The 12,417-nt window shown below is 42.8% G+C and overlaps 1 protein-coding gene across 2 annotated transcripts in view; it reads left to right on the forward strand.

Annotated features, from left to right (window-relative positions):
* RBM33 (RNA binding motif protein 33) overlaps positions 1 to 12,417 on the forward strand; it is a 112,518-nt gene that overhangs the window by 39,420 nt on the left and 60,681 nt on the right. For both annotated transcript variants that reach the window (XM_084897486.1, XM_084897487.1), the window contains exons 7-9: positions 5,603 to 5,811; positions 6,400 to 6,679; positions 11,417 to 11,475. In XM_084897486.1, the coding sequence (XP_084753612.1) occupies positions 5,603 to 5,811; positions 6,400 to 6,679; positions 11,417 to 11,475 (548 nt within the window). The remainder of the gene's footprint in view (positions 1 to 5,602; positions 5,812 to 6,399; positions 6,680 to 11,416; positions 11,476 to 12,417) is intronic.

The raw sequence follows: 12,417 nt of genomic DNA on the forward strand, positions 1-12,417 counted from the left end.
TTCAATAAAATATATTTAAACACACACAAAACAAACAAACAAACATGATTTGTAGTCATTTTCAGTTATAAACATGAGCAGATATGAATTCTATGTGAGGGCACTTAAGTCTCCAAGTTGCACAAGTTAACAGCATGAGCCAGTCTTGTCATGCTACTTCACTAATGAACTTTGTGGAGAGATTGTTCTAGAATCGTACCGGTCTCTACTTCTCCCCCTAACAGTTTTTTCCATCTCTACCTTTTGGCCCAAGATTTTCTTAGACTTTTCTCAAGGTAAGGTATAAAGTTGTCAGTCTAGGACAGTGCAAATTTCTAAGAAAAGATTTGAAATTGGCCTTGGGAAAAGGAGATGAAGCACATGGGAAAAAACAAAAGTACCCTCAGCAGGAGGATGGTAGCATTACAGAGCAAGCCTGCTGGAGGACACAGCTCAGGCTTGGGCTGGGATAATGGACAAGGGCAAGATGGCACCCTTGGCAGAGCACTAGAGGACACTGGGCAGTGGCTCAGTAGGGAAATGGCCTAGGTGCCATGTTGGAGGGTGTCCGTATGGGGGCAGGTTTCTGTGGCTTTGTTAGCTGGGATTGGCTTTGTTGCATTAATTGGGGAACCAGATATATCCAGTCATAATAACTGTGGGAGCGGCATGTGCTAAGGCTGTGAAATCACTTGATAGTCACCATTAAGAATGGGGAACTTTCCCTCTGCAGCCAGCTCCCTTTACAGTGGTTCTCAACCTTCCTAATGCCGTGACCCTGTAATATAGTTCCTTATGTTGTGGTGACACCCAACCGTACAATTATTTTTATTGCTACTTCATAAGTATAATTTTGCTACTGTTAAGAATTGCAAATTAAATATATGTGTTTTCTGATCGTCTTAGGCGACCCTGCTAGTGGTTCTCAACTGCTGCTGTAGAACTGTATTAAAGGGTCGCGGCATTAAAAAGGTCGAGAACCACTGCTTTAGGCCATGGTGGATTTCATGCATCACCCTCCCCCGATCCTGGCTGCCTTTTCACAGCCCCTGGTCCTCAGCTGGGTTATCTTGTCCTTGTCCACTTTACCTTGACCCAGGCCTGGCAATGGTGAGACGTCCAGCTTGTCTGTGTTCATAGTTTGTGTTTGTTTTATTTCTGCTTCTCTTCTTTATCAGGAACTTTGCCTCACTTTGTTCTTTTCAGTATCATTTGTACTTTCTTTATTGCAGAATTTGTGTAGAATCTTTTTTTTTCCTTTTCAAGGCATCTGACAGCTTTATAGTCATACCATCCTGAGGCCAGAGGCTGGCAGGAATTAGTGGTGGGCAAGTTGGCCCTTTTACATGTCTTGGAGAGGGTCTGAGGTCCTTAGAGGCATTGAGGCTTAAGCATATGTAAACCATTTGACTTTTTATCATTCTTTCAACTTAAAAAAGACTTTAAATGCACTGGTGCAGAATGATTGGTTAGATAATAGGACAAATAAAAATAGGGCTTGAAAGTATCTTTTTTGGCTCTGTATTTGTGAGCCCTAACCTAGTAAACATACATTTTCTAAAAACTGAAAAGTTAGGAGTATTTCCAGCCAAGTAGGATTTTCTGTCCATTTAAAGATTGGTTTCCTAAAAACAATGAGCTCTCTTATTACCTGAACACTCCCATTCCCTAAACAAAAGATTAGTTTTATTTATAAGAAAGATACTGAGAGAGGCTGCTACAATATTTATAAACTAGAAATTACTTCACAGCTCCTTTGTGTGCTTGTGGCGATGGAAACAGTAATTTCATGTTTTGTGTAGAAATACTCACATTTATTTGATTGATAAAGTTATTTACCTACTCTTCATAATGGGTTTTAGTTTTAATATCTTGCTACCAGAATACATATATCATTTCATATGGTATATATTTTTTGTCAAATGATGTCTTTTAGCATTTTGAATACAAATAATTATTTTGTGAAATCATTGATTAATATTGAGAATACCAGCACTTTAAAAAGAAGAATGAGATGAGGCTCTGGCGCCCCCATTTCTGAGCCTTTATTTATTTATTTATTTATTTATTTATTTATTTATTTTTTAAAAAATATATTTTATTGATTTTTCACAGAGAGGAAGAGAGAGGGATAGAGAGTCAGAAACATTGATGAGAGAGAATCATCGATCAGCTGCCTCTTGCACACCCCCTACTGGGGATGTGCCCACAACCAAGGTACATGCCCTTGCCCGGAATCGAACCTGGGACCCTGAGTCCGCAGGCCGACGCTCTATCCACTGAGCCAAACGGGTCCCGGCCATTTCTGAGCCTTTAATCTGCATGTGTAATAGTAGTTTTCTTTAGGGTTTAGAAGGGTGTATTGGTCAATATGATGCCAGACTTAAAAATGAAGACTAGTTGCCAAAACCGGTTTGGCTCAGTGGATAGAGCGTCAGCCTGCGGACTGAAAGGTCCCGGGTTTGATTCCGGTCAAGGGCATGTACCTTGGTTGCGGGCACATCCCCAGTAGGGGGTGTGCAGAGGCAGCTGATCGATGATTCTCTCTCATCGATGTTTCTAACTATCCCTCTCTCTAAAAAATAAATAAATAAATAAATAAATAAATAAATAAATAAATAAATAAAATAAAAAATGAAGACTAGCAATTCATATCTGACAGGCATGGCAGGTATAGCGCTCAGTACAGAGTTGGTGATTTCCTATTTTGAATTCGGATTGAAAAAGAATTTGACTTTTGGGTTTTTAGTTAGTGTAAGATCTTAAGTAGTGAGCTTTTTCCCTCATCCAGGATTCTGGGAATGAAACATTACAGAAAATGTGTGTTTCTCAGTTTTCCTAGGAATGGTGCAAAACTTCATACTTGGCATGTAAATTCATTTGTTACACACAAAGGATGCTTTAGGGCTGCTTTTGTGGAACCCAGTTAAGAAGATTTTCTGTTTCTAGAACATATATGTGTAAGGAATGGCTTATTTTGAGTGGTAATGCCAGAAGCCATCACTAAAATGTGGGTGCCCTTAACCAGTTTCCTGTGTCCTTAACTGTCCTTAACCAGTGTCAGCACAGAAGCTCCAAGCTGCCTGCTGTTTTGGCGTAGGAAGCGGACCTGGATTCTCTTTGAAGCCAGGCAAGCAATGAAGGAAAGACTACATTTATTGTAGTTAGGCTTTAAAAAAATTATCTATGATTAGGCACTTAGATTTTATGATATTCTAAGCTTCACTGGCACATTTATTATGTTTAATTATGCTTTATTGCTTCAGCCTAAAGCTCTTGCGATGAATGATGTTCTCTTTTAAATTGTATCCTCAGATAATTTTTTTATGGCACAGGATCTGTGGGGAAATGTTCCATCTGGTGTCACGCGGTTCCAGGTCTCTAGTGCCAGCACACTGCCCTGCATCTACACAGATCCTGTGTTTGCGGGCTTTGTGCACATTTCCTGATCAGTTTTCGTGTAAAAAAACAGATTATCATGTGTTGTTTTTACTTTGCCAAATAAACTGTGTATTCTATACATACTTACTAATTATGTATTAGTCCAATCATTATACAATTATTTGTATGTAAATACATTTTTCTTAAGCACATTTTAGAAAGGGATAATGCAGTATAAAACGTGTTACATTGAGCTATATCTCTCCTTTAGAATCTGGACATAGTACAGAAAACACTTAAAGGAAAATTAACATTTCAGTTGAAGATACAAATGTAATTTCCATCCTGTCATATTTTGGTGACCTTTTGTGACAGCTTGTCTCAATTGGAGGAAAGCATTTTTACTTGCTGATTAAAGATGTCATTTGAAACCATTTTATTACTGGGGATAGTGAAATTAATCTTGACACTTAGAACCACTAGAAAAATAATTGCTGATTCACCGCATAAAATGTGTATGTGAACCAATCATGTAGTCAAGATTAGAGTAAAAGTCTGTGCTTGTTAAGAAGAGATTAAATATTCCTTCGAATGGGGCCGCGATTCATTTGAAGGGGAGGGGTTACCATAGAAACCATTTCAAGGGAATGAAGTGTGGCTTAGAGATTTTGGAAGAGTTTAGAGATGACTATGGATTCCTAAAGTAGGAGATAAACTGGTAATATTTACAATGTACCCTTCATTGTGGAAGAAGGCGTAAGAATGCTTCTCAGGACACATTTATTAATGTAAGATATATTGTCACAACTCAGATAATATTTTTAAATAAAGGAACCATATTTGGGTCAGTTCTTTTCTTTTAGGACTTTAGAATAATGTGCCACCTGAAGTTTCTTAGAGACAGAGTCTATGTGTTTCGTATCTCTTAAGCCCCGATTTTCAATCACGAGTGAGCAGCAAGATTTTAAAAACATGCAATACTTGACTAGTCAGGGCACTGACCTCTTTTCCCTTAGACTGTCAAATAAAAATAAAAAATGACGACAGCCAACACAACAATGATTGTCTGTGTGAATGAATCTATTTTTTTTTTTTTGTCATATTGGCAAAAAATATATTTTTCGGTGTGCCACAGAATTTCAGTAATTAGTGTCTATGTGCCAGGAGACGTAAAGGTTGAAAATCCCTGCTCTAAAGTGTGGTCAGACAGGTGAGCACCGCGGGTGTCCCACAAATGTTTGCATTAATAGGTTTTTTTCTAATGAGATTTTGCTCTCATTTGGTATGGTTCCTCATCAGAAGGCCTTTCTTTACCCAGAAAAAATATTTTTCTTTTTTTATAAAACTAAAAATTTGTAATGATAATAGTAAATATTTTCCATTTTGTATGACATTGCATTAATTATTTTGTTATTTTTGGTTAATCCTCACATGAGGATATTTTTTTCCATTGCTTTTTCACAGGGGAGGGAGGGAGGGAGAGAAGGAGAGAGGGAGAGAAAAACATCGATGGGAAAGAGATACATGCATATGGACTGGTGGGTTGTTGCCCACAGGTGCGCCAACCCTGGAGGGCAGGGAGTGAAACTGCAACCCAGGTTCGTGCTCATGACCTCTTGACTGGGAATCTAACCTGGTCAAGGTGTCAAGGGTTGGCACTCTAACCACTAGCAACGTGGGCTGGGCTTAACGGCAATTATTTGATTTTGGAGTGCTTTCACTAATAGTTATGTTTTAAGATCAGAAGAGTCAGGAATCTGTTCTGTTGTATGAGTTTTTTTGAGTCTCTGTGTCGTCCCTGTGTCTTAGCAGTGCTTATGCTGGTTTCACTAGGACAGTTGTGCTGGGTGGGACCGGGGAGCGGGTCCTGAGCTGTTCTGATGGCACCTGTTCTGATGGAGCTGTTCTGATGGATCCCGGCAGCTGAAGGGCAGTGGCTGACTTTGACTTGAGCCCCCTTTTCAGCTCCCTCAGCACGTTAGTGGTCCCAAGTAAAAATACGTTCCAGTCTTTGTACACAGGAAGCACTTGTATTCCGCGGCAGAGCATGCTCCCATCGAACTGGTCTTTCCCGTGGGCTGGGCTCGCCCCGGGTTGTGCTTGCTCCTGTCAATGTAGTTGCCTGTGTGGGGAAGCACTTGCTGTTGCACAGTTTCATTGTCACGTGTTTCTTCTCTGTGTTCTTCCTGTGAGTCCTGTTCCCGCTCTGAATGTTTCTAACCCGTCACATCTTTTCACACAGAGCTTTCAGCAGAAGCCAAAGCTGCATTGCTTGAGTTTGAAGAAAGAGAACGCCAGCATAAGCAGGGCCGCTATGGTTCACGGCGGGGCGGAAGGAGAGGAGGCCCTCTAATGTGTCGTGGAATGGGGGACCAGAGAAGAGAGAACAGCGAGAGGGGCCGCATGAAGGACCACAGACCTGCGCTGCTCCCCACACAGCCTCCCGTGGTGGTAACGTTACAGTTTTCTTGAGTCTAAAACTAGAACAAATGAAAATATACTTTTGTGGGTATGTCATTTTGTATTGATCAGTTAGTCTGGAAGTAAAGGTTAGTAGTAGGAATGCAGCTGAAGTTCCTTAAGTTTATTTATAATGTATAATGATTTTCTGTGTGGTCTTGTAAATTCCGTCCTCTAGTATTCAGCAGTAGAAACCATTCCGTTACAAGTGCTTGTGGAGAAAGGTGTAGTAAGAGACCTTCCACAAGGGACAGCATAGAGAAGACTTGCATTGAGGGCGGGGCAGCCTGGGTCTGTCCTCAGTGTGGTGCGTGGCTCACTGGGGGCCGTTCTGCTGGTTGAACTGCCATGTCTGCTCCCCTCGCCCTGAGATTGAGCGCATGGTGAGATGGCAGAGCCCGTGGGACAGGAGGAGCAGCCTCCTTGCCTGCTGTGTCATAGAGCTTATTACTATGAGCTTACTTCCAACTCCTCTAACTTTTACAATTCAGTCAGTGTAAGTCTGTAACATGCCCACCAGACTTTTTCTTTGCTTTTAAATGTTGATTCCTGTGAATTTGTCTTTTTTTGTGGTTTTAGACGCACTCTCCAAGATTAATTCCTCCAACCCAGCCTCAGCCTCCCCCCCCACCGCCACCCCAGCAGCAGCCCATTCGAAGCCTGTTCCAGCAGCAGCCCCTGCAGCCCCTGCTGCCCCTGCAGCACCCGCACCACCCCTCCCCTCCGCAAGGAATGCATGTGCCACCCCAGATGGAGGCGCCCAGGGTGATGATGACCCCTCCACCTGTGACCCCACAGCAGCCCAAGAACATCCACATAAACCCCCACTTCAAAGGAGCGGTGGTGACGCCTGTGCAAGGTATGTGTCTCCTTTGTTGTTGCTATGGCCAAAGAGATGTCATACTCCAACTTGCAAGGACAACTTGGCTTCCCACTGTCTTCCCCACCCACTTAGACTCCTGCTACCCAAGGGCTGGGTGCTTTCTGACAGATGTGTATCTGAGATTCTGATTGGGTGGCAGGCATGGAATTTGGAGGGCAGGAGAGGCATTGTGGAGGGTCAGCAGGTTGCCTCCTTGAGTCCCACTCAGGGGCTCTCCGTGAGTCCCCCTGTTAGCTGGGGGTTGTGTGTGTGTGTGTGTGTGTGTGTGTGTGTGCACGCGCATGGATAAGCACACAAATTTACCTTTAGTCATAAGTTTTAAGTGATAACCTCTCATGTTACCATTTCCTGGCTCGAGGAAACTGTTTTCATGCCTTTGGTACAGAGCACATCTTTTTTTGTTTATTAATTCTCACCCAAGGATATATATATTTAAATATATTTTTAATTGACTTTAGAGAGGAAAGGAGAGGGAGAGAAAGAGATAGAAGCATCAACGATGAGAGAGAATCATTGATCAGCTGCCTCCTTCATGCCTCCCACTGGGGATTGAGCCCACAACCTGGGCATGTGCCCTGACTGGGAATCAAACTGTGATCTCCTGGTTCATAGGTCAACCAATGAACCAAGTGATGGTATTTTTAACATTAATTTTTAGAGAGAGGAAAGGAGAGAGAAAGAGAGAGAAAAATATTGATGTGTGAGACACATTGACTGGCTGCCTCCCGCAGGTACCCTAACCAGTGCCAGGGATCAAGCCTGCAACTCAGGTACATGCCCTTGACCAGAATTGAACCTGAGTCCCTTCAGTTGGGCTGATGCTCTACCCACTGAGCCAAACTGGCTAGGGCAGGAGCACGTCTTTATGCCTCTGTCCAGCATGTGGGCTGTGATGCTTCTATCTCAGGCACTGAGTTACATTAGTGTACAAAGCAGACATCTTTTTGCAGTCATGGTCTTGCATTTTAACAGATAGCCATAAACATACAGATTTCTGTGGCAGGTTCGGGGATGCCAGGGCACTGACAGATGGAGCAGGTAGGGCTGGCTGGCTGCATTAGGGAGGTGAGAGTTGAAGGAGGCTACTGGTGTGGAATCAGGTAGCTAGTGTGGAGCACTGGGGGTGGAAACAGCAGAGGGCCACGAAGGACCCCTCTCTACCTCCAGAGCCAGTGGGGAAGGCTGTGAGGGAAAACAGCAGCATCCTTTGGGACAACTAGCTTTCCATTAGAGCAAGAAGGGGACAGGCTGAGGCCAGCATGGGCTCTGGTGGCTGAGAACTTGGAATTCCAAAGGTGTGGTTGAGAAGTTTCGGATCTTGGGGAGAAGGCTGAGAATAGGACTTGGAGTGTGGTGAGGGCCAGCGGCCTGGAGGCGCTGTGAAGTGCTGTGGCCTTGGAGCAGAAGGCTGTAACTGGCAGGCTGGCCGTGGGGGCGGGCAGAGGAGGGTCAGTGTCCTTGTGTTGCTACAGGAGATTGCTCTTGTTGGACACACTTGCAAGATCAGGTGTTAGCACTGTTCGTCCCTGACCCTGACTGACCCCTTCGCTTGTCCCCACCATATATTAGAATCACTCAGTGACCTCACTGTCTTGCAGGGCAGGGCATGTTAGAGTCTGTGTGATGAGCACACTACCTGTGTCTGCTCTAGTAGCTGTGGGAGGAAGGGACCCGCGCATGTTGACGGGGGCAAGTAGGGTGCACGCAAGTAGCCTTTTCCATAGTGACTGCCCAGGACCTGCGCCTGCAGGAAATCCAGCTGTGGGAATGACTTTACTGACGTCAGCCTTTGTCATTGCGTATTTCCTTGCACAGTGAGGGAGAACTGGCAGTTGGTCAGGCATAGGTTGGTGTGGCCTGAGGAAATAAGTGGTGGAGAGCATGCAGAATGGGAGAGCGCTAAGGAGACTCAGGGTGTCTTTCAGGCGTGAAGGCATGTACTTTGCTGAGTTAGCAGCCTGATGGGCATAGACAGAGGCCTGGCACCCAGAGCCCGTGCAGACTCAGTAAGTGCACATCACCTTCCTGGCAAGTTTTACCCTCAGAATAAGCGAAATGGTTTTCATCACGAAGCCGGGGCTTTGTGCCACACATTCCTTCTCCTTGACGCACCTTTTATCTTGAGATTCGCTGGTGTAGGGAGAGAGCAAGTGAATGAGCTTAAGTAGAAAGTTTCTTAAGAGAGGCTTAGTATCTAGCTTTCTGTTAGATACTAAGAGAGAGGAGCCTAGTGGTTCTCGGGGTTATAGGCAGGTGGAAGGTACATGTAAAAGGTAATAAGCATGTACACATCTTTTCTTGATGGCACACATTTCTTTTTCGAGGAAGTGTTCCATCAAATTGTAATTAACCAGTTCTGATGGAAATTCAACGTGTTCTTCAGTTGTTCACTGTTAGAACTGTTGCAGTGAATCGAAAGCTAATCTAATCCATTAAGTACGTGGGACACAGAAGATGTTGTCTTAAATATAAAATACTTGGAGTTTAAGGTTCAACTGGAATCATCTGTTAACAATCCAAGTTTGAAGTTCTCTCATAGGTAGACTTGTCTTCCTGCCTGCAGACCAGGTGCACTGCAGGGCCCCTAGGAGACAGGTCACAGATGCCTTCTCTCTGGCCTGCCTAGATTCTATCTACGCATTACACCTGTTCTCAGATGTTCTTGTCAGCGTTTATTCTTTTACTCCTCTTTTCCCATTGCGTTTTATGGTTTATTTTTTTAATTTAAAAAAAATATATATTTTTTATTGATTTCAGAGAGGAAGTGAGAAGGAGAGAGAGAGAAACATCAGTGATGAGAGAGAACCATTGATTGGCTGCCTTCTGCACACTCCACACAGGATCGAGCTTGCAACATGAGCATGTACCGTGTCTGGGAATCGAACTCTGATCTGGTTCATAGGTCATCGCTCAACCACTGAGCCACACCAGCTTTATTAAAAAAATGTTTAAAAATTTGGTGCGTATTTTTAAAAATGCTGTCTTTATATTATTTAATGCGTAGTTTTTCTTCTTCTTTAGTTTCATGATAATCTTTTCAGGTCAGAGGTACGCTCTTTCTCCACTACATGGTCTACTATTTTGCTTCAGATATATAATCGATGTACCCAGAGCCTTTAGCCAGCTACATAGATTGAGGGGCTAGCTGCTATTTTATATGAAGTCTTGCAAATTTACTTACTTTGAAATTTTGGATTAGGCTCTCAAGAGAGGGATGTACTTCTGTCTTTTTTACATTTTATCAAAATAAGTTTTTTCAGTTGCACTTTGCTTTGATCAAGTGGCCTTACGGGCCCATCCATCTACACTACCACTTTCAGTGGACCTGTGGATGTGTGATGTTAATTACAAGGCTTAGTGTATAAATGCCTAGAATAGTGGTCGGCAAACCGCGGCTCTCAATCTACATTTGGCTCTTTGGGCCCTTGAGTGTGGCTCTTATACAAAATACCATGCGTGGGCGCGTACGTACAGTGCGATTGAAGCTTCATGGCCCATGCGCAGAAGTCGGTTTTTGGCCTGGGCGAGTCTATTTTGAAGAAGTGGTTCTAACGCTGAGCCACACCTAGAGGCCGAAGAGCCGCATGTGGCTTGAGAGCCGCGGTTTGCCAACCACTGGCCTAGAGTAATTGTAGTAAATAAACAGTGCATCTCCGCACTCTGTTTCCACAGCAGTTTTGATTGACTTTTAAACTGTATCATTTCTCTATTTCTCACTTGCTAGAAATTTCTTTAAAATATACTATTTTAAAATGTCATATAATATTACTATATTTCTAATTTATAAGCTATGTTCTTATTCTTGCTGTGTGTAGCCTCACTTGGTTGTTCCTCTGTGCATGTCTGTGTTGTGATCTCTTCTTACAAGGATACTAGTCAGTCACAGATTAGGGCTCACTACTTAACCTCATTTTACCTTAATCACCTCTTTTTCCAAATACAGTCCCATTTTGAGTTACTGGTGGTAGGACTTCAGCATGTGAATTTGGGAGAGGCCACAGATCAGACCATAACACTTGACACTCTGAGAGTTTCCCAGATGATGGGGCAGCACATCTTAGTGAGAGGTATAACTGCCACTCACAGCAGTCACTACTTAGGTGCTGGGGTTCCCCACATCCAGATCAGGAGATCTCACACGTTTCTTACAGCTTAAACATACCCAGTTTGGCCCCAGGTCTCCTCCCTTAGAAAAGCGATTCCTTGTCTTTCTGATAGGTCAGTGGGAGTTCTGCTTATTTCAAAACAAAACAAAACAAAACAAAAAACAAAACAAAAAGAAAGTCTCAGCATAGTAGTTGTTCTTTCTAACCATACCCTGAGCTTGTATATTCCCTTACTCTGCCTGCTTCACTCTCACCTTTCTTCCCTCTCACTCTTTTCATGACTCTAGAGGATTTAGATTTCAATTTGTATTTGAGTGGAGTCGGAGATATGCCTGGGATTGGATAGCCTGGGTAACCTGGAAGTGAAAAAAAGTAAGTTGTTCTTTTGTTGCAAAATGTTCTAACCCTAACTGGGAGCTCACAGTGGAAATGCAAGCTTTTTGTGCTGTTGTGTGAAGGCAGAAGCTCTTCCTCTTGATGCAAACTTAATGTGTTTTATGTTGTGCACATGGTATATGTTTTATGTTACACTTAGTCTATTGCCTTCCTGTAGCAGCTGGTGTGGGTGTGAGCACAACTTGTTTCTAATGAGAGGTGTTTCCCACAGTGCCCCTGCTGCCAGTCCCGAGCCAACAGAGACCTGCGGTGGGACCCCAGAGATTCCCAGTGAGTAACATCTGCTCTTCTGCTCCGAGACAATGAGCACATACTTACTAAGAAATATTATATGCAAATACAAGTGGGTCCAACTAAATATAAGCTTAAAGATTTGTAAATATTGACCATAATTTTTGCAATGGAAAATGCTTATTAAAAGCTTAAGGTCAATGGATTTTTGAGAATGAGATTAATTTAATTTAACTGTAAGGTTGTTGAATCAGGATCATCAGTTGAATGCCTTTCATCTTAAAGAATATGAATTTTGATTTTATTTATTGCCTGATGTTAAGTGAGGAAGGCCTTGCTTTGTTATAATGTGTGCTAAGTGAATATGGGCACATGTGCATTTGTGTACATATGGGTATGTATGTGACATTTTAGAGAATAATGACAAGGTCTCTATTTGTTTTTATTTTTTATTTATTTTTTAAAATATATTTTTATTGATTTTTAACAGAGAGAAAGGGAGAGAGATAGCCAGAAACGTCAATGAGAGAGAAACATCGACCAGCTGCCTCTTGCACACCCCCTACCGGGGATGTGCCCGCAACCAAGGTACATGCCCTTAACCGGAATCGAACCCAGGACCTTTCAGTCCGCAGACCGACGCTCTACCACTGAGCCAGCTCTATTTGTTTTTAATAAAAACCTCAAAAGCCCTAATGACCATCAGTTTTATATAAATATACTAGAGGCCCAATGCATGAAATTCATGCAAGGACCTTGACCCCCGCCCACTGCAGCTTTGTCCAGAAGGAAGGATATCTGGTCTAACTAGCATATTATACTTTTATTATTAAAGAAGTGTATATACATACATTTATACACACACACACACACACACACACACACACACCTCTAATAAAGAGGGAATATGCTAATCGATGGTCACACCATCACAAAAATGTGATGCCCACAGCCAATAAGGAGAGAATATGCTAATTGATT

Source organism: Pipistrellus hanaki, assembly GCF_964339955.1.
Source record: "Pipistrellus hanaki genome assembly, chromosome: 10".
NCBI lineage: Eukaryota > Metazoa > Chordata > Mammalia > Chiroptera > Vespertilionidae > Pipistrellus > Pipistrellus hanaki.